This window comes from Natrix helvetica (assembly GCF_964273705.1).
Source record: "Natrix helvetica genome assembly, chromosome: 6".
Classification (NCBI taxonomy): Eukaryota; Metazoa; Chordata; class Lepidosauria; order Squamata; family Natricidae; genus Natrix; species Natrix helvetica.
The window spans coordinates 40265249-40281043 of record NC_138553.1 but is presented as its reverse complement, the minus strand read 5'-3'; the positions used below and the strand labels follow the sequence as shown (position 1 = coordinate 40281043).

Here is a 15795-nt window from a genome sequence, read left to right as displayed (position 1 = left end):
TGAGTGCCATTTTTATATTAAAAACAATGTGTAAGAGAAGAGATCAAAATTCTCTGTCTGCTCTACCTCTCTACTCAGAGAAATTTTCCTGTCATCTCTCAGTCCAGCTCTAATACTTGGATATGCATATTAATAAGCAAGAAGCAGACTCATTCTCCCCACCCCCACTCCCACCCAGTGGAGTGTTCTAATTCAGGGATCTAGTCAGTCAGTCATGCTCCATTCTGAGATCCATTCTGGATCCCACCCCACAGCATTTTAAAAATTCTTTTCCACCACAGGCATTCAGTGCTCAATGGCTATTGAGCAAGCACAGACCTTCATTTGGCAGCATCAGAAGGATTGTTCCTTTAGATTTCAGCAGAAAATGAGAAGTTGATTTATGTCTGTACATCATGGGTTTCCATGATGTACATGTTCAAACTTAACTATTTCTTTTTATCCTGGCCTCCTATAACTTACATGTATGTCAGAATTCAGTGGCTGAGCATGCTAATAAAGGGAGTGATATGGCATTCGTGCTAAGACAAGTCATATATTTCATGTTTGTTTTGAACTTATCTCTTTTTCCTCAAGTGCTGTTGAAAACAAACACAACTAACTACAGTTGATTGCTGGCATTACATTTCATCTCCTACATGATTTGCTTCCCTTATCTGAAACAAACTTTACTGTTGTAGCATTGAGAGTCAGATAAGCATAACTTTCAACTTCAAGTCTCTCAAGTAAGGCATCGTTCTCAAAAATCCAACCTTCTTAATAAATCAGTCCAGTAAAAAGAAGACTATAATCTATGAATAACTCTAAATTATTGCACGTCCCATAGAGCCAGGCAATAAGCATCACATTCAAGATAAGGGATACTTTTTCAAAGACATGATGGCTATGCCGCATCCTTCTGGAGAAAGTGAACTGTGAAAACATAATATTTGGCTTGATGCAATGGATAATGATCATGATAGGTTGTTTCAACATTTTGATTACACAATTTATGGGATAACTTAACATTCTTTAGATAGTGATACAAAGGCGTGATTGGGGATTTTGGGGAAAGCAACATTATCACTTACCAGAAAACAAGTAAGTGGTAATGTTACTTTCCAAAAACATCTCCATTTAGGATATATGTTAAAATTATTAATATGGAAGATGTTTATTGGAATGTAATTATTAATACCATCAATATTAAATGGATTTTGCTCAGATTCTGAAATACACCATCTATGTTAAATGGAGAGAGTGGAAGAGAGAGAGAGGAAAGGAGGAAGAGAGGGGCTAGGAAAGAGGGAAGCAGAAGGGAGGAAAAGAGTAGGAGAGAGAAGGAGTGGAAGGGGAAGTAGAGAAGAGAGGGGTGGTGGAGGGAAGAAAGGAGGTGGAGAGGAGGAGAGAGGGAGAGGAGGCAGGATGGCAGTAGAAAGGGCATAATATGGTATATGTTGTAGGAAGTTATCACCCAGCCCTCTCCCAGAAAAATGAAATATCCTAGGAAATATTGAAAAGGCAGAATATTATATTTCCCTGGATGTGAAAAGGAAGAAACATGTTTTAAATTGAGAGTAGCTCCCTGTAGCTTCCTGCCTCCACCCAGTTTGTCAATGGGCCATTAAGAAGGCCAAGCCAGTCCCTTTACATAATAAAGAGTTCTCCCCTTCAGCTCCAGGGGGATGGGAATGAAGGCATGATAATATAAGCCTTTACTCAACTGACCACATGGCATCTGAGAATTCAACCAAACCTGGACTCAGCCTAGAGAGTTGCCCCTGCATGGGCCCATGTGAGTCTGAAAACCAATCAGAATACATTTCTAACACAGGAACAGGAAACAGAGAGGTGGGACTGAACAGGTTATAAAAAGCCTAGCAAGCCCCTCTTCTCTTCTTCTCCACCAACATTGAAGCATGTGATCACCTTTTCTGTTCAGGACTCAAGCCATGTGGTCCTGTCCACCATTAAAACCATCTTTCCAAGCAGCCTCCGTGTCTCCAGTGTCTTTTTCCCCACTTGGAGCCGAACCCAGAAGGACATTTCTTTCAACAATGGAAAGCAGAAGAGCAAATGGTAGTTGTTATGGGTTGATGGTAAGAAGAACTGACATAATATTGGATAATAAAAAATAGTGCTGGTTAAGATGTAATGGTATACATGTGGTTACTTGTATGAAAATAAAATAAAAAAAACTTTTGCAAAAAACCCCATCTCTATTCATGCCTTCATATCTTCACAAACTATCTAAAGAATGCTAAGGTATCCCATAAATTGTGTAGTCAAAATGTGAAAATCCACAATTGTTTTAGAACCAGACTGATCTCCACTGCTAAAATCACTCAATTTAAAATAAAAATAAAAACGCCTTGATCAGTGTTTAGTTTTCATTCCTCATATGTCCTCAGCTGCCGGTTATTACCATAAAAGAAACATAACAGTCTAGCCATACTTATATAATGCAAATTCTAAAACATGTCACCAAAAAATAAAAGTGATTCTGTAATTGAGCATGCCATGACACTAGAGCTCAGCAATTTTAATATCACAACTGTTTATATAATCCTTGATAATTGCATTTAATATTCATGATAATCCAATAAATCCCACTGCTCAATATATGACCAGGAAAAGGTGCCCCCTTTCTATGTTGCGCAGAAACATTTAGCTATTGAGTACTGAAACCCCCAGAATGGATGCAGACAACTCTCTGAACTGATCTAGGAGGCTTCTGCTTATGTTGACATGATCTCAGACATGTGTTTAAGTCAATTAGAAAGTACAGATGCTTTGACTTCACTGGAGGCATCTGGAAAAAAGGAATCTATACACCAACCTGTCGCAGCAGGATGATTTGTAAACAAGAATCATAGATAATGATTTGGCTAATGCATTTCTTCCTAGATACTTTTTAAAAAATTGATACATTGATATATCAATCATTGATATAGCATTTCAAATTTATGTTTAAGACAGTTTCACAAATGTTATTCTGAATTCATGAAAGTTTGCTGAGCTCCCCCCCTCTTAGAAACATAGGATTCTCAGTTTCCAAAAAAACCATCTGTAATGTTCCAGATGTAGCACTGTCAGGGCATCACTTGTGTTGAAGCCCTAGAACTACCCTGCATCAGGAAATCCAAAAGCTTCATTTCAGGGTGATACTCTACATTCCAACAACAATGAATTGGTAAATCCTACTCAGAGCCAAATTAAGTTACGATGCAGCAAAAGTACGATAATGATGATCTGATTACCATTCCAGCTTTAAAATAACCAATTTTCCATCTCTCTTGGCAGCTCTTGAATGGCCACAAATGGAGTTGTAGCAGGAGCAGACTCTTGCCAAATTTATTACAATATGGTGGCTCACTGAAGGATCTTTCTGCCTACTTCATGCCCTTCATTACTGTGCTGGTTTAAAGGAGTAAAAATGATCAAGGAGAATAAATTAAACCCAGGCCGGATTCAATGGGCTTTAATAACAATTCCTTTCCCAGGAAAAACCAGGGTTAGGGTTAGTCCCAGTCACATTTCAAATAACCCAAAATAATTCTAGCCAAGTATAAGTCTTTGGACCCTGCTGTAATTACTACTCAGAAGTAACTTCCAGTGTGCACAGCAGTTATGTGGATTCATGCTTGTGTAATTTTTTTTGACATAATTATAACCTAAATCAATTATTATTGACAGTATAAGGTTCAAAATAAAGCAGAAAACATGTCTCAAAATATTGTTTGGTCTACAGCTCTTGGTATCATTGGAATATACATATCTAGCAATATCATCTTACCATTTATGAATGCCAGCACAATGCTGAAGATACAGGCAGGTACACACAAGTACTGAGAAAGATCAGAAAACATTAACTAAGGAAAACAGGAAAGTTTTCATTATGAAGGATACTTTTCAACAGAATCAAAACAGAAAAGATGCTCTAATTGGGATTACAAAAACCAGAAGAGGAACTAAGATAACACAGAGATCTCCAAATTAACCTCACCCTCCCCTTTTGCCAGTGTTAGGGTTGAATCACTCTCAATTGCACAGGATGGTATTCCTTCCAACACACTTCAAGATATAAAGCATACCAGCAGTTAAAAATAATTATAAAATTCCACAATATGCAATTTTGAGGGGGGGTGTTGTGTGTGGGGAGACGGGTAGAAAGAAGCACGATGGGACAGTGGAAGATGGGCGAGAAAAAACTAAGAGAAGCTCCCTGAAATATGAGGGCACTAGTATCGGTGCTCCTTTGCCATGTATCATCCCAATGTCATACAGCCTAGACATCTTAAACTTTAACTGCTCTTTGGAAAACGACTCATCCTCCCGGGAGCGCTCAGGAAAACTTTGGGAAAAGTTTAGGTAGCCTGCAAGTGTTTTTTTTTAAAAAAAAATCCTAATGTTGCGAGTCTTCGCCGTTTGCAGCGGGACCAACAGTCACCCCATTCCCCTCCCCTCCCTATTTTAAAACAACAAGCGATTCTTTGACGTTTGTTGTGAACTTTCGTTCCAACCTGGGATATTCGGCAATCATCCATTCATCCAAGACGACATTTTAGAAGTAACCATCTCTTCCAAGGCTCAGTTCGCAGACTAGGTTAATAAGGCGATTGTGCTGCTAGATACATAGACCGATTCATACTCTGCTTTTTTTTTTTTCTCCCGGCTTTATTTCCCTTTTGAAAAGCGCTAGCGTAGGAGGAGAGAAACTTTGGAAAGTTTTGAAATTCCTTTGGGAGAAACTCACTTCTACCAGGCAATGGCGGAACAGAGGTAAAGTGGGGAGCGGAACAACCATTTCAGGGGCATCTGTTTCCAAAAACGTATGTTAACCTATGGAATACGCGGACATTTGGGATAAAACTGGTCAAGCTGACACTTGGCTGAAAAAGAAACGAGCAGATCCTCCGACGAAAACAAACCCGCGCGCTCGGACCCGGAGCTGAGTTTCAGTTCTCGCCTTACCTATTTTTGTGGCGGGTCTTTAAGAGATTCCTTCCAAAGGGAGACATGGTGATTCCCAAAAGCAGCAGGAGAACATCAAACTCGGGGACTAGGCTGGGGGCAGTGGATGAGCCGTCTCCCTGCGCGTTTTCTGCTGCCGCAGCCGCAGCCGCCGATCCAGCTTGTTAATAGTCACCCGGCGTAGAAGTTGCGCAATCCGTTGCTAACTTTGAACTCCTGCCTCTTGTTGTTGCTGCTGCTCTTTTGGAGCCCTGCCCAGCTGCGAGCTGGAAGGAGGCATTTAGGACAGGGAGAAGGGAATGAAAGCAAGAACAAAGGGAGGGGGAGGGAAGAAGTGGGTGGGTAGGGGGACTTTAATTAGATGCTCTTTCTGACTTCACTAATGAAAACACCCATAGCTTGGCAAAGACTCAAGACTTGCAGTGGGCAGAAAAGAACTTCCCTGCGGATGTACAGCAAGGTCATGGAAAACTTAACCAGAAGACAGACCCTAGGGTGTATCCCTTCTGAGCCAAGGATGACCTTGCCTCTCATAGTTCAGGTGGCGTTCCTCTTGTCCAGATGAACTTATTGAAAATCCAACCTGATTAGCAAACTTTTGAGCTTCACCGAATTCTCCATCAGAAAAAGAGGGAAAAGGGAAAATAGACGGGGAAGGGGAAAAGGGGTGAAATGTCATCAGACTCAGACATGACTCCTGTAGTCTGTTGCTGGTGTGCAATATGGTTTAAGTTCACACACCACAGTGACTTGTTTTACTGAGGTTTGTTTGGGTAAAGCAAATCACTGATGTATAAACTCTGGTTTATGACTTAGTATGCGTGTGAACACAGTCATTGTGGTATATTTTAAAAAAAAGAATGATGGGGAAGTAATTCATGGCATATCACAGCATGCTAGACCAATCAAAGAGGTCCTAACAGAGAGAGAAAAACCTGCTTGTCCTCAAATTAGCAAAATTATGAATGAATTTTATTCCAAAGCCAAGTAATATTGCAGAGTATACTTTCCCATTAAACCAAATTTATAATTATTATTATTATTTATTCTCAGTGCACAACATATGTACAATGAGATTGGTTGAGCTCCCTCAGTGCACCCCCCAACACAATACAACTCAGAGTGAAGACAAAAAAGAAGGAAAAAAATATCCCTAACCCAATAAATCATATTAACAAACACTCAGTCCCATTACACCAATGTGAACGGACCTGAAAGTCCATCGTACTACTTAGTTCTGATGTTATTTCACATTCAGGAGTCTGACAGCTCACAGATGAAAATTGTTCTTCAGCCTGTTTGTGCAGCTGGCTATGCTTCTAGAAGAATGACTGAGGGGACTATGAGAAGTTAGGATAGTGACCAGAGAAATATCATTCCTTGCTCTAGTGATTTGGATTTTTATGTAATATCATATTTTTCCCACTAACCAACTAGAGGATATGAGATCACAGATTTTCCACTGCTCATGTCAATAGAATTTTTCCCCCCAGGGACTGTTCTGTACAGCAGGAAAAAGTGGCTGGGCCTTCCTGACAGTTTCATGGACCATAATTTTGCAAATAACATCTAGAAGACTGTTAGCATGTTAAATTATTGTATGATTATTCATAATTTATTTTCTTGGGTTGGGTAATTTTGATCTTGCTTTCACAGGATTAGATTGGGGAGAGAGAGAGAGAGAGAGAAAGAGAGAAAGAGAGAGAGAGAGATTATGGATGATAAATAGATAAATGGATGGATGGATGGATGGATGGATGGATGATAGATGCACACATCCTTCATGTCATTGTTGACTCCTAGTGACTTCCTGGTGCCTTAGTTTTTTGGCAAAGTGGTTTGCCATTGCCTGCTTTTTCCTAGGCTGAAAGAAAGACCGGCCTAAGGTCACCTAGCTGGCTTTGGACCTTAGTAGGACTAGAAGTCAGAGTCTCTTAGTTTCTAGCCTGGTGGCTTAACCACTGTACCAAATTGGTTCTAAGGTATTCACATAAGTTGTTATGGCATAATAAATACATATGGTTGGGAAGTTATTTTGTGTGCTACAATTTACATGATGCTGATCAATGAAATAAAAAATCAGCAGGCAATTTTTTCCCATCTATTGTTCAAACGCATAGATAGAGAATGAGGGATATCCAACATGGTAATGATACTGTAAAAAATTGTTTGGGGTAATAGTTAATGCAAAGTGAAACAACAGTGTGATACAGATTTTTTAAAAAGCAAATGAAATTTTAGGTAATAACAGAAGAAACAATTCTTGAGTCATTGGAAGCAGTTGTTCCATTTTTGTCTGATTTGCTCACCTAAAGTACTGAAAAGTAACAAGGTAATTAGGGACCTAGAAGTTGAATTCTATAAAGAGACACTGAAGGATCTTGGAACATTCATGGTAAGAAAAGACATATGATGAGGTATGATAGGATAGGACCCTCCAAACAACTCAGGGGAAAGGAAACTACACAGAGTAATTTCAAGACCTGACTCTTGCTTTGAACAAAAAAAGTAAAGGTTCCCCTCGCACATATGTGTTACTCATTCCTAACTCTAGAGGGCACTGTCCGAAGACATCTCCATGGTCATGTGGCCGGCATGACTAAATGCCGAAGGTGCACAGAACACTGTTATATATACTTTGAATATTTGATGCCAAATAATTAATCTAACTGGAAAGTCAATTCCAAGTGAATGTTAAATTCTGTAACAGTTAAGAACAGCTTGACAGTAGGAACTTTTACCTAGACAGCTAGAGGCTTCATTGGATCTGCTTACACACAAGCTAGACCGTCTCCTATCTTGGGTGCTATAATTTGGATTCCTGGAATCAGGAGAGCAATGGAATGAAGGACCCAAATGTTCACTTCCAAGATGGCGACTAAAATATTTTAGCACTTTGTGAGACAGAAGGAAAGAGCACATCTTGTAGCAATATAAATCTTTCAATTTGGAAAACATCTGTGGTGCTTTGCATACTCACTAATTAAGAGATACACTTCAGGACTCAATGGACATAGTAGGATCATGGACATTATACTTAATGCAGGAAATATGAATGGGAACACATGCATGTTGTTTAAGAGGTTACAGATCAGGTAGACCCTCTGGGAAAGGTGTAGAAGAAGTCTTGACTTTGAAAGTTAATTATATACATGACTCAATGAATTACAAGTTATTTACCCTTCCTGTGTTTATTTACCCATATGATTAGAGTGCAAAGCTGCTTTTAGGGCCCATTCCATTGGCAGAATGCCATGAGAGCATAACTCAGTAGGAGTCTTTACATTCTGTTCCACCAATGGGGTATACTTAAAGTGGGAGCATATCCAGGCTCCTTGGTGATACCATACTATCTTCCTGTAGTACTCAAGATAATTTTTTTCTTCTTTTTAAAATGTTGATATATTTTCCAGTTTGGGTACATGGATTTCAACTTGTAATCCTTCTGCCTCATTATAAATTATTATGCTATCCACAAGCTTGAAATATGAACTTTTAAATTTATTATCTGTCAAATAACTTGAGTACATTGAGTATCGTGTTTCCCCCCCCCAAATAAGACAGGGTCTTATTTTCTTTTGACCCCCGAAATAAGCACTTGGCCTTATTTTCAGGGAGGTCTTATTTTTAAGGTACAGGAGGTGGTGAGCGTGGTCACCTCATGGCTGTTGCTGTATTGCAATATTTTCAGGGAGGGTTTATTTTTGGGGGAGGGCTTATTTTAGTGCATACACTCAAAAGTCCAATTGGGCTTCTTATCCTGGGAGGTCTTATTTTCAGGGAAACAGGGTACATCCAATGCTTTGAAGCAGAATTTCTAAGACTTCCGGCATGTAGGATACCAATGGCATTTAGACTTATATACTGTACTACTTCGTAGTGCTTTATAAGACTCTCTAGGTACCTTACAAGTCAGCATCTTGCCCCCAACAATGTAGGTCCCCATTTTACCGATCTTGGAAGGATGGAAGGCTGAATCAACCTTGAACTGGTCAGGATCAAACTCTTGGCAGTAAGCAGAGTTAGCCTGCAATACTGCATTCTAACCACTGTGCTACCACTACTTAATTCTCAATTATTTCCGGCAATTAGACACTTCTTAACCACTGTGCCACCACAGTTTCTACCCTAGAATGCTCCTTTTGCTCTTGCTGCTGCTTCCCATTCCAGGAATCCCATCACCAACCATACTACTGTTTTGGCATGCCAGTTACAGAGAAGAATGCAAACAGATCTCTCAGTTCTCCTTATGCCACATAATTTCTGGATGAATTGGCAGCAGGATGGGAAATCTAGAACCCCAGCTGAATAGACAGTTTGCAGTGCCACTGGAGAGAAGAGAAGAGTTGTGTGGGGCTTCCTTCCATTTTCTTCTGAGGGATGCAGTGATTTTCCTGAACTGAGAGAACTGAGAATTTAAAAAGTTTATATTTTCCCCCTTTTCAGTTAACTATTTTGCTTCTTATGAAAATGGTTCCATTTGCTAAGTATAATTCTTATTTGAATCATCAGGAGCTTGGTATCCTAATTCCTCTGATGATGTTCTTATAATGGTCAGTTTAGGATTTTCTTTATTTTAGTAGCACAGTCATGGAAAACCTCCCAGGGGAAAATTGGCAGGATATTTTTAACAATGAAAATCTTAAAAGGTTTTTTTTTTAAAAAAATCAGGGCAAGAGAAAAATAGAAGGAAACAAAAGAATATCTTTATTTTCTAATGCGCTGAATATGTAGAATAATCCCATTTTATCTTTTCTGCTGAAATTAATTTAATATAAATAAAAAGATCACTTAAAGCAAAAAGAAAATAGGCACTTGGCAGTTGAAATGTAGATGTTGTCTCCTAAGCCATTTGATCATAAGTTTTTGTTTCTTTGTTTGTTTGTTTTTAAAGCAACCCCATTAATCTGCATGGGATGATGTTAACATCTACTCCATGGATCACCTATTAGTACCAGAAATACCCTGCATACTTCAAGTTAACTTATTTCAAATTAATGTCATGTCACTAAAGTACTCGAGCTGCAGCTATATGAAGAAAGAGCAGAGCTGGGTAATGAAACTGAGAAAAAAGAGCAAGGAGAAAAAGCAGCAGTAAATCCTATAAACTTGGCAACTGATCAGGTGGTCCAAATTTATATACCCACAGAAAGTTTTCTATTCATACAGCTAAGCTGGAGCTGAGTTCAATCATGGGGAATTTCCTCACTATTCAATAGTGACAAATATTTCCTAACCACCTGAAATGTTTGCCAGTGTTTCTTGGCAGAGAAACTTCATTCCACAGCTGGGAATTTTTCCAATACACATTAACTCCCCTCTTCTCCACCCAACCTTCCTTTTTCTTTGTCTGACTTTAAATATTATGGTCAGATTGTTTCAACAGGCAGTTTTTCAATATGACACTTTCTCTTATTACAAAAATAAATAATAATATAAAGGTTCAAAGTATCATTTGTTGTTGTTAAGTGGGAAGTCGTGTCCTACCCATCGCAACCCCATGGACAATGTTCCTTCAGGCCTTCCTGTCCTCTACCATCCTCTGGAGTCCATTTAAGCTCATGCCGACTCTTTCAGTGACTCCATCCAGCTATCTCATTCTCTGTTGTCCTATTCTTCTTTTGCCCTCAATCTTTCCCAGCATTAGGCTCTTCTCCAGTGAGTCCTTCTTTCTCATTAGGTTGCCAAAGTATTTGAGTTTCATTTTCAGGATCTGGCCTTCTAAAGAGCAGTCAGGGTTGATCTCCTCTAGGACTGACCAGTTTGATTGCCTTGCAGTTCAAGGGTCTCGCAGGAGTCTTCTCCAGCACCATAGTTCAAAGGCCTCAATTCTTTGGTGCTTAGCCTTTCTTATGGTCCAACTTTCAAAGCCATACATTGCAACTGGGAAAACCATAGCCTTGACTATACACACTTTTGTTGGCAGGGTGATCATTAGCTATGCTCAAGTCATTCTCCTGATATCCCAATTTAATAAATACTTGTCTGGCCTTTTTTACAATGAAATATTCTTCTTTTTCTAACAACTCAACACATCCAAACAGAAAACTGGAAGGATTGTAGCTTTTCCCTTTTTCTTGCTCAAGAGGGGGAGAGTGGTCTGTTCACCAACAAGCAGAAAATGTCTGGGTTACACTTAGGCTGACTTGAGGTTGGTGTACTGCAGTTGGAAAGCAATAGAAGAGAAATAGCAAATACAGGTAAATGAGACATATTGAAAATTATCAAGAGGAATTCAAAATGAAATCAACAATATAGTTGTCAATGGATCTCCCATTTATCTGATTTTAAAAATCCATGCTATAGAGCAAACTATATCAGAATTATCTCAATATATGGTCAGAGCAGCAAGATTTGCACAGAGATGAAAATATTTAATGCTACCCACTATAGAGGAATGGTAATGGTAAACTTGTAGTTTTGTCCTTTTTAGAACCAACATGTAAAGTTACTGTATTTTCTTCCAACAACAGATAAGCACTGATTCAAATTGTGCAAGATTGTTGTGTGCCCAACTTAGTCTTTCTCTACTCCAGGCTTTCTTTGCTTTTTAAGAGAATGTGGGAACATAATATCCATATCATCATCATCTTCCTAGTTTTATTCCTGCAGGTACAGGGTTTACATTTTGGATCAACAAACACCATTGTGCACGATCAAACACAGCATCCAGTTCATTGTCTTTATTTTGAAGGAGATGGCTGTAGATTGATTGGTTGCTACCAAAACAAAAAACTTATTACCTGATCTTGAATTGTTTTGGTCTGTGTTTGGCTCAGCATACCCTGGTAGGTGGGCAGAATCCAGCATCACCACTAGCAAGAGCAGACATCACAGCTAATACACCATATTTTTCGGAGTATAAGACACACCGGAGTATAAGACACACCAAAATTTCGAAGAAGCAATTAAAAAAAAAAGTTTTTGCACTCTACAGACCTTTTTCGTGAAAATGGGCCCATTTTTTGTCAAAAAAGGGCATGCTTGTAGAGTGTTCATGGGGGCACCCCCCCCCCCCAAATGAGCAAAAATGGCTTGTTTTTCATCAAAAAAAGAGGCATGCATAGCCTTCAGGAGGCTTGCATAGTGCTCCTGGGGGGGGCAAAACCCTGGCCCGTTTTTCGCTCTTTTGCCCTCCCCAGTTCCCAGTAGCACTCTGGAAGCCCCCTAAGGGCTCTGCATTGCCATTTTTGCAAATGGGGCGGGGTTTAAGGAGGCAAAAATACGGTATTCAGTGTATAAGACACACCCAGATTTTCACCTTCTTTTTTGAGGGAAAAAGGTGTGTCTTATACTCAGAAAAATACAGTAATATCCATATATACAATAATATATAAGCTTCACCTGTACATGTCAAATATGACAGTAACATGAAATAGGAGAGTGATGCGAGCTCAGACATTGCTCAGATTAACAAGGTCCACATAAGATGTTGGGAAACCAGAACAATCTGATGATAAGTAGCTATTGGAGCAAACTGTACACGGATGATACAAGATAATCTGTAATGGATGGTACACATACAAGTCTAGAATCAAAATCCAGATATATGCAGACATAAATAACTCAATTCTTTCTGTAATGCATTCTGACAGGTACTGTACCTCCCCATGGCATTGCCTGCAACAAACTGAAGCATTGCAGATGATAGAACTGGAAAAAAGTGTACTTCAAAAGTGGATTTGCCCAGGGGCTACTTCTAAGATGAGTGGGACATGACAGAGGATGAAATTGTCTGACTTGTCCATTTTGGTAATAGGGCAACCGGGCAGCTGAGATAAGTAGCTATTCTGGTTCAGCATGAGCCAAGGAAAATTCAATTGTTGGTTGCAAAGAGAGAAAAAAAGGCAAGAGAAAAAATAATATAGTCATAGAGCTTACCTGAATTGCTACAAAAGGCTACAGAATGATATGGCTGAAAGAATGTCACTGCCTATTTGATTCAGGAAAGAGATAGATAGATGATAGATAGATAGATAGATAGATAGATAGATAGATAGATAGATAGATAGATAGATAGATAGATGATAGATAGATAGATAGATAGATAGATAGATAGATAGATGATAGATAGATCGATCGATCTAGATAGACAGACTGTTAGAGGCAGGAACTCATTTCTAGTGTCCTGAAACAAGTATGGACGCTGTGCATGAAACAGATCATCCCCCTGCATATGATAGTTAAGCCTATGATTTCTCAGAGACCTTTTGCAAATAATATATAATTATATGGTAGAGAAACCCCAAGTACAGAAAATTAGGAGTTGGCATAATTAATGGCCAGAGAATGCTGACTGTAAGAGGTAAAAATGGAATCTGGATAGAAAAAAGAGCTGTTTCACTATGTGTTGGGTGGTGAATGCAGCATTTCTTTAAAGCAGAGGTATCTTTTTCTGGTTTCTTTGATAAGAGCTGACGCTGTGTTCATATTGCTGCCCATTCTACAGGAAACTTGCATAACCCTGATTGGGTATCACTGATATCATTTAAGTATTGTGTTATATCTGCTTATTGACTGTTTCATTTATGAGATAACTTTTAAAACATGGAATGTTGTCCATGGTACTTACCAATTTTCAAACATGAATAGAATTATTTTTTTCCTTATTTCTATTTTTATAAGTGATCATATTCATTATCATCTTCAAACAAGTTCAGCTGCAAAATGCTTCTGAAATAACTCTTTTCTATTCAGTCCACTACAAACACCAAGTCTTCCTCAGAACAAAAACTCAAGTAAACAGATTAGAAAAAAACTGTATTTTATATATACATATTGTATTATACAATATGTAAAATACAAAATTGTAAAATACATAACTGTATTATATATATATATATATATATATATATATATATATATATATATATATATATATATATTCGTAGATTTTCGTAGAAACACCCCCACAATATGAATAAACGTGATGATACCTCCCGCCTACCAAACATCTGGAAACCAGCCCTAGCCAACAAACGAACACCACCCACCACCCAAGCCGTTACAATACAAAACAACAATATACATATAGCTAGCACCAATCAGCACCATTCTACCAATCATGATACAACCACACAACCAATCACTCCACTTACTGAAACAAAGTCAGCACCCCATCCCCTCCCACCAAGATTTACAGAAAGATGGCAGCTCCGTTCCCATTTTGAGACCAAGCTTGAAGATGGCAGGTGAGATCCTGCCGAAACATTGCAAAGACAATCTCAATCTTACACGGGAAAAGACCCGAATACAACAAAACCAGCATATACATACATACATACATACATACATACATACATACATACATACATACATACATACATACACGGTACTATAGGGCATTGCACACCAGAACAACTAGACACAAGGACAGTTTTTTCCCAAATGCTATTACTCTGCTAAACAACTAAACCCCACAACACTGTTATCTACTGACTGTATTACTATTATTCTTCTCTTTCTTCCTAGTACCTATCTCTTTCCTAGTATCTATCTCTTCTAACTCATGATTATAACAATGTTGCTTGTATCTTTAAAATGTATATTGTTTTATTTGTTTCCTAGTATAATCTGATTGCTTATTAGTAACCTATGACTATCACTAAGTTTTGTATCTTATGATTCTTGATGAATGTATTCTATTTTATTTTTCCTTATGTACACAGAGACCAGTGCACCAAAGACAAATTCATTGTATATCCAATCACACATGGCCAGTAAGGGAATTCTATTATATTCTATTTTTAAATGAATATTTAGAATGGTACTGCATGAAACAGCAGCAATAATTCAAAGCAAAATGTAATTCAGTCATCATTGAGTTTGGGTGAAACAGAAGCATTCCACTTGTTTATTAACTGGCTGCACATGTCATTTCCTCACTTAAATGGTATTTATGTACTTCTAATAGGCATATTTCAGGAAAATGTTCACCAGGTGTATATCTAGAACCAGCTGAACATACTGCTTTCATTAAATTTTTAAAGGTATAGAGCAATGTTTAAGGCCAGGTGTTAGCTGTCCTAACTAACAATTATGACTGACCTTAAAGATGTAATATTTTCTGGACATGAAGTTTTATTCCAGGTGGTTTACAAAATTAAAACCATAATACAATTAAGATAAAAATATAGTTATATGCATTTAATAGCCAACAATCATAATCAGAGCACATTCCCATAAATCATGGGAGGAATGGAAGAAATTGTGCCTTTTGCCTAAAACATTGGTACCATGGAAACTCTATTAGAATGGGTTCATTATTGAAGATGCTTTTTATTTCACCTCTAACAAGAAGGGAACAGAGCCTAAACCATCCTGGCTAATGGCAAGAGGCTAAAAGCTGTAATTTCTAACCAGATTATTTAACCCAGCATATTAGGTTTATTGAATTTTGTAAGGTGAGTTCAGTAGGATTTCACTTTCACATATAGGATGGTAGTCACAAAACAGGATATATCCCACGATGCCTGCTCACTGTGTCAATAATTGTGATCATAGAATGTTTAAATCCTTGTCAAAAATATATAGATCTATGGCATTTGCAGTCTGGATCAGGGGTGAAATTCAGCAGGTTCTGACAGCTTCTGGAGAACCGGTAGCAGAAATTTTGAGTAGTTCAGAGAACCAGCAAATATCACTTCTGGCTGGCCCAAGAGTGAGGTGGGAATGTAGATTTTGCAATATCTTTCCCTTGGAGTTGGGTGGGAATGGAGACTTTGCAGTATCCTTCCCCTGCCATGCTCACCAAGCCACACCCACAGAACCGGTAGTAAAAAAATATTAAATTTCTCCACTGGTCTGGATGTTAAAAATATATTACCCTTTCACTTAAACTTT

The 15795-nt window shown here is 38.4% G+C and overlaps 1 protein-coding gene across 1 annotated transcript in view; it reads right to left on the bottom strand.

Moving 5' to 3' along the window:
- The window catches only part of RASSF9 (Ras association domain family member 9), a 33474-nt gene extending 28354 nt beyond the window's left edge, over nucleotides 1–5120 (bottom strand). Inside the window, exon 1 of the mRNA XM_081956813.1 lies at nucleotides 4954–5120. Within this exon, the coding sequence (XP_081812939.1) occupies nucleotides 4954–5000 (47 nt within the window). The 5' untranslated portion in view covers nucleotides 5001–5120. The remainder of the gene's footprint in view (nucleotides 1–4953) is intronic.
- Between the last annotated feature and the right edge of the window lie 10675 nt (nucleotides 5121–15795).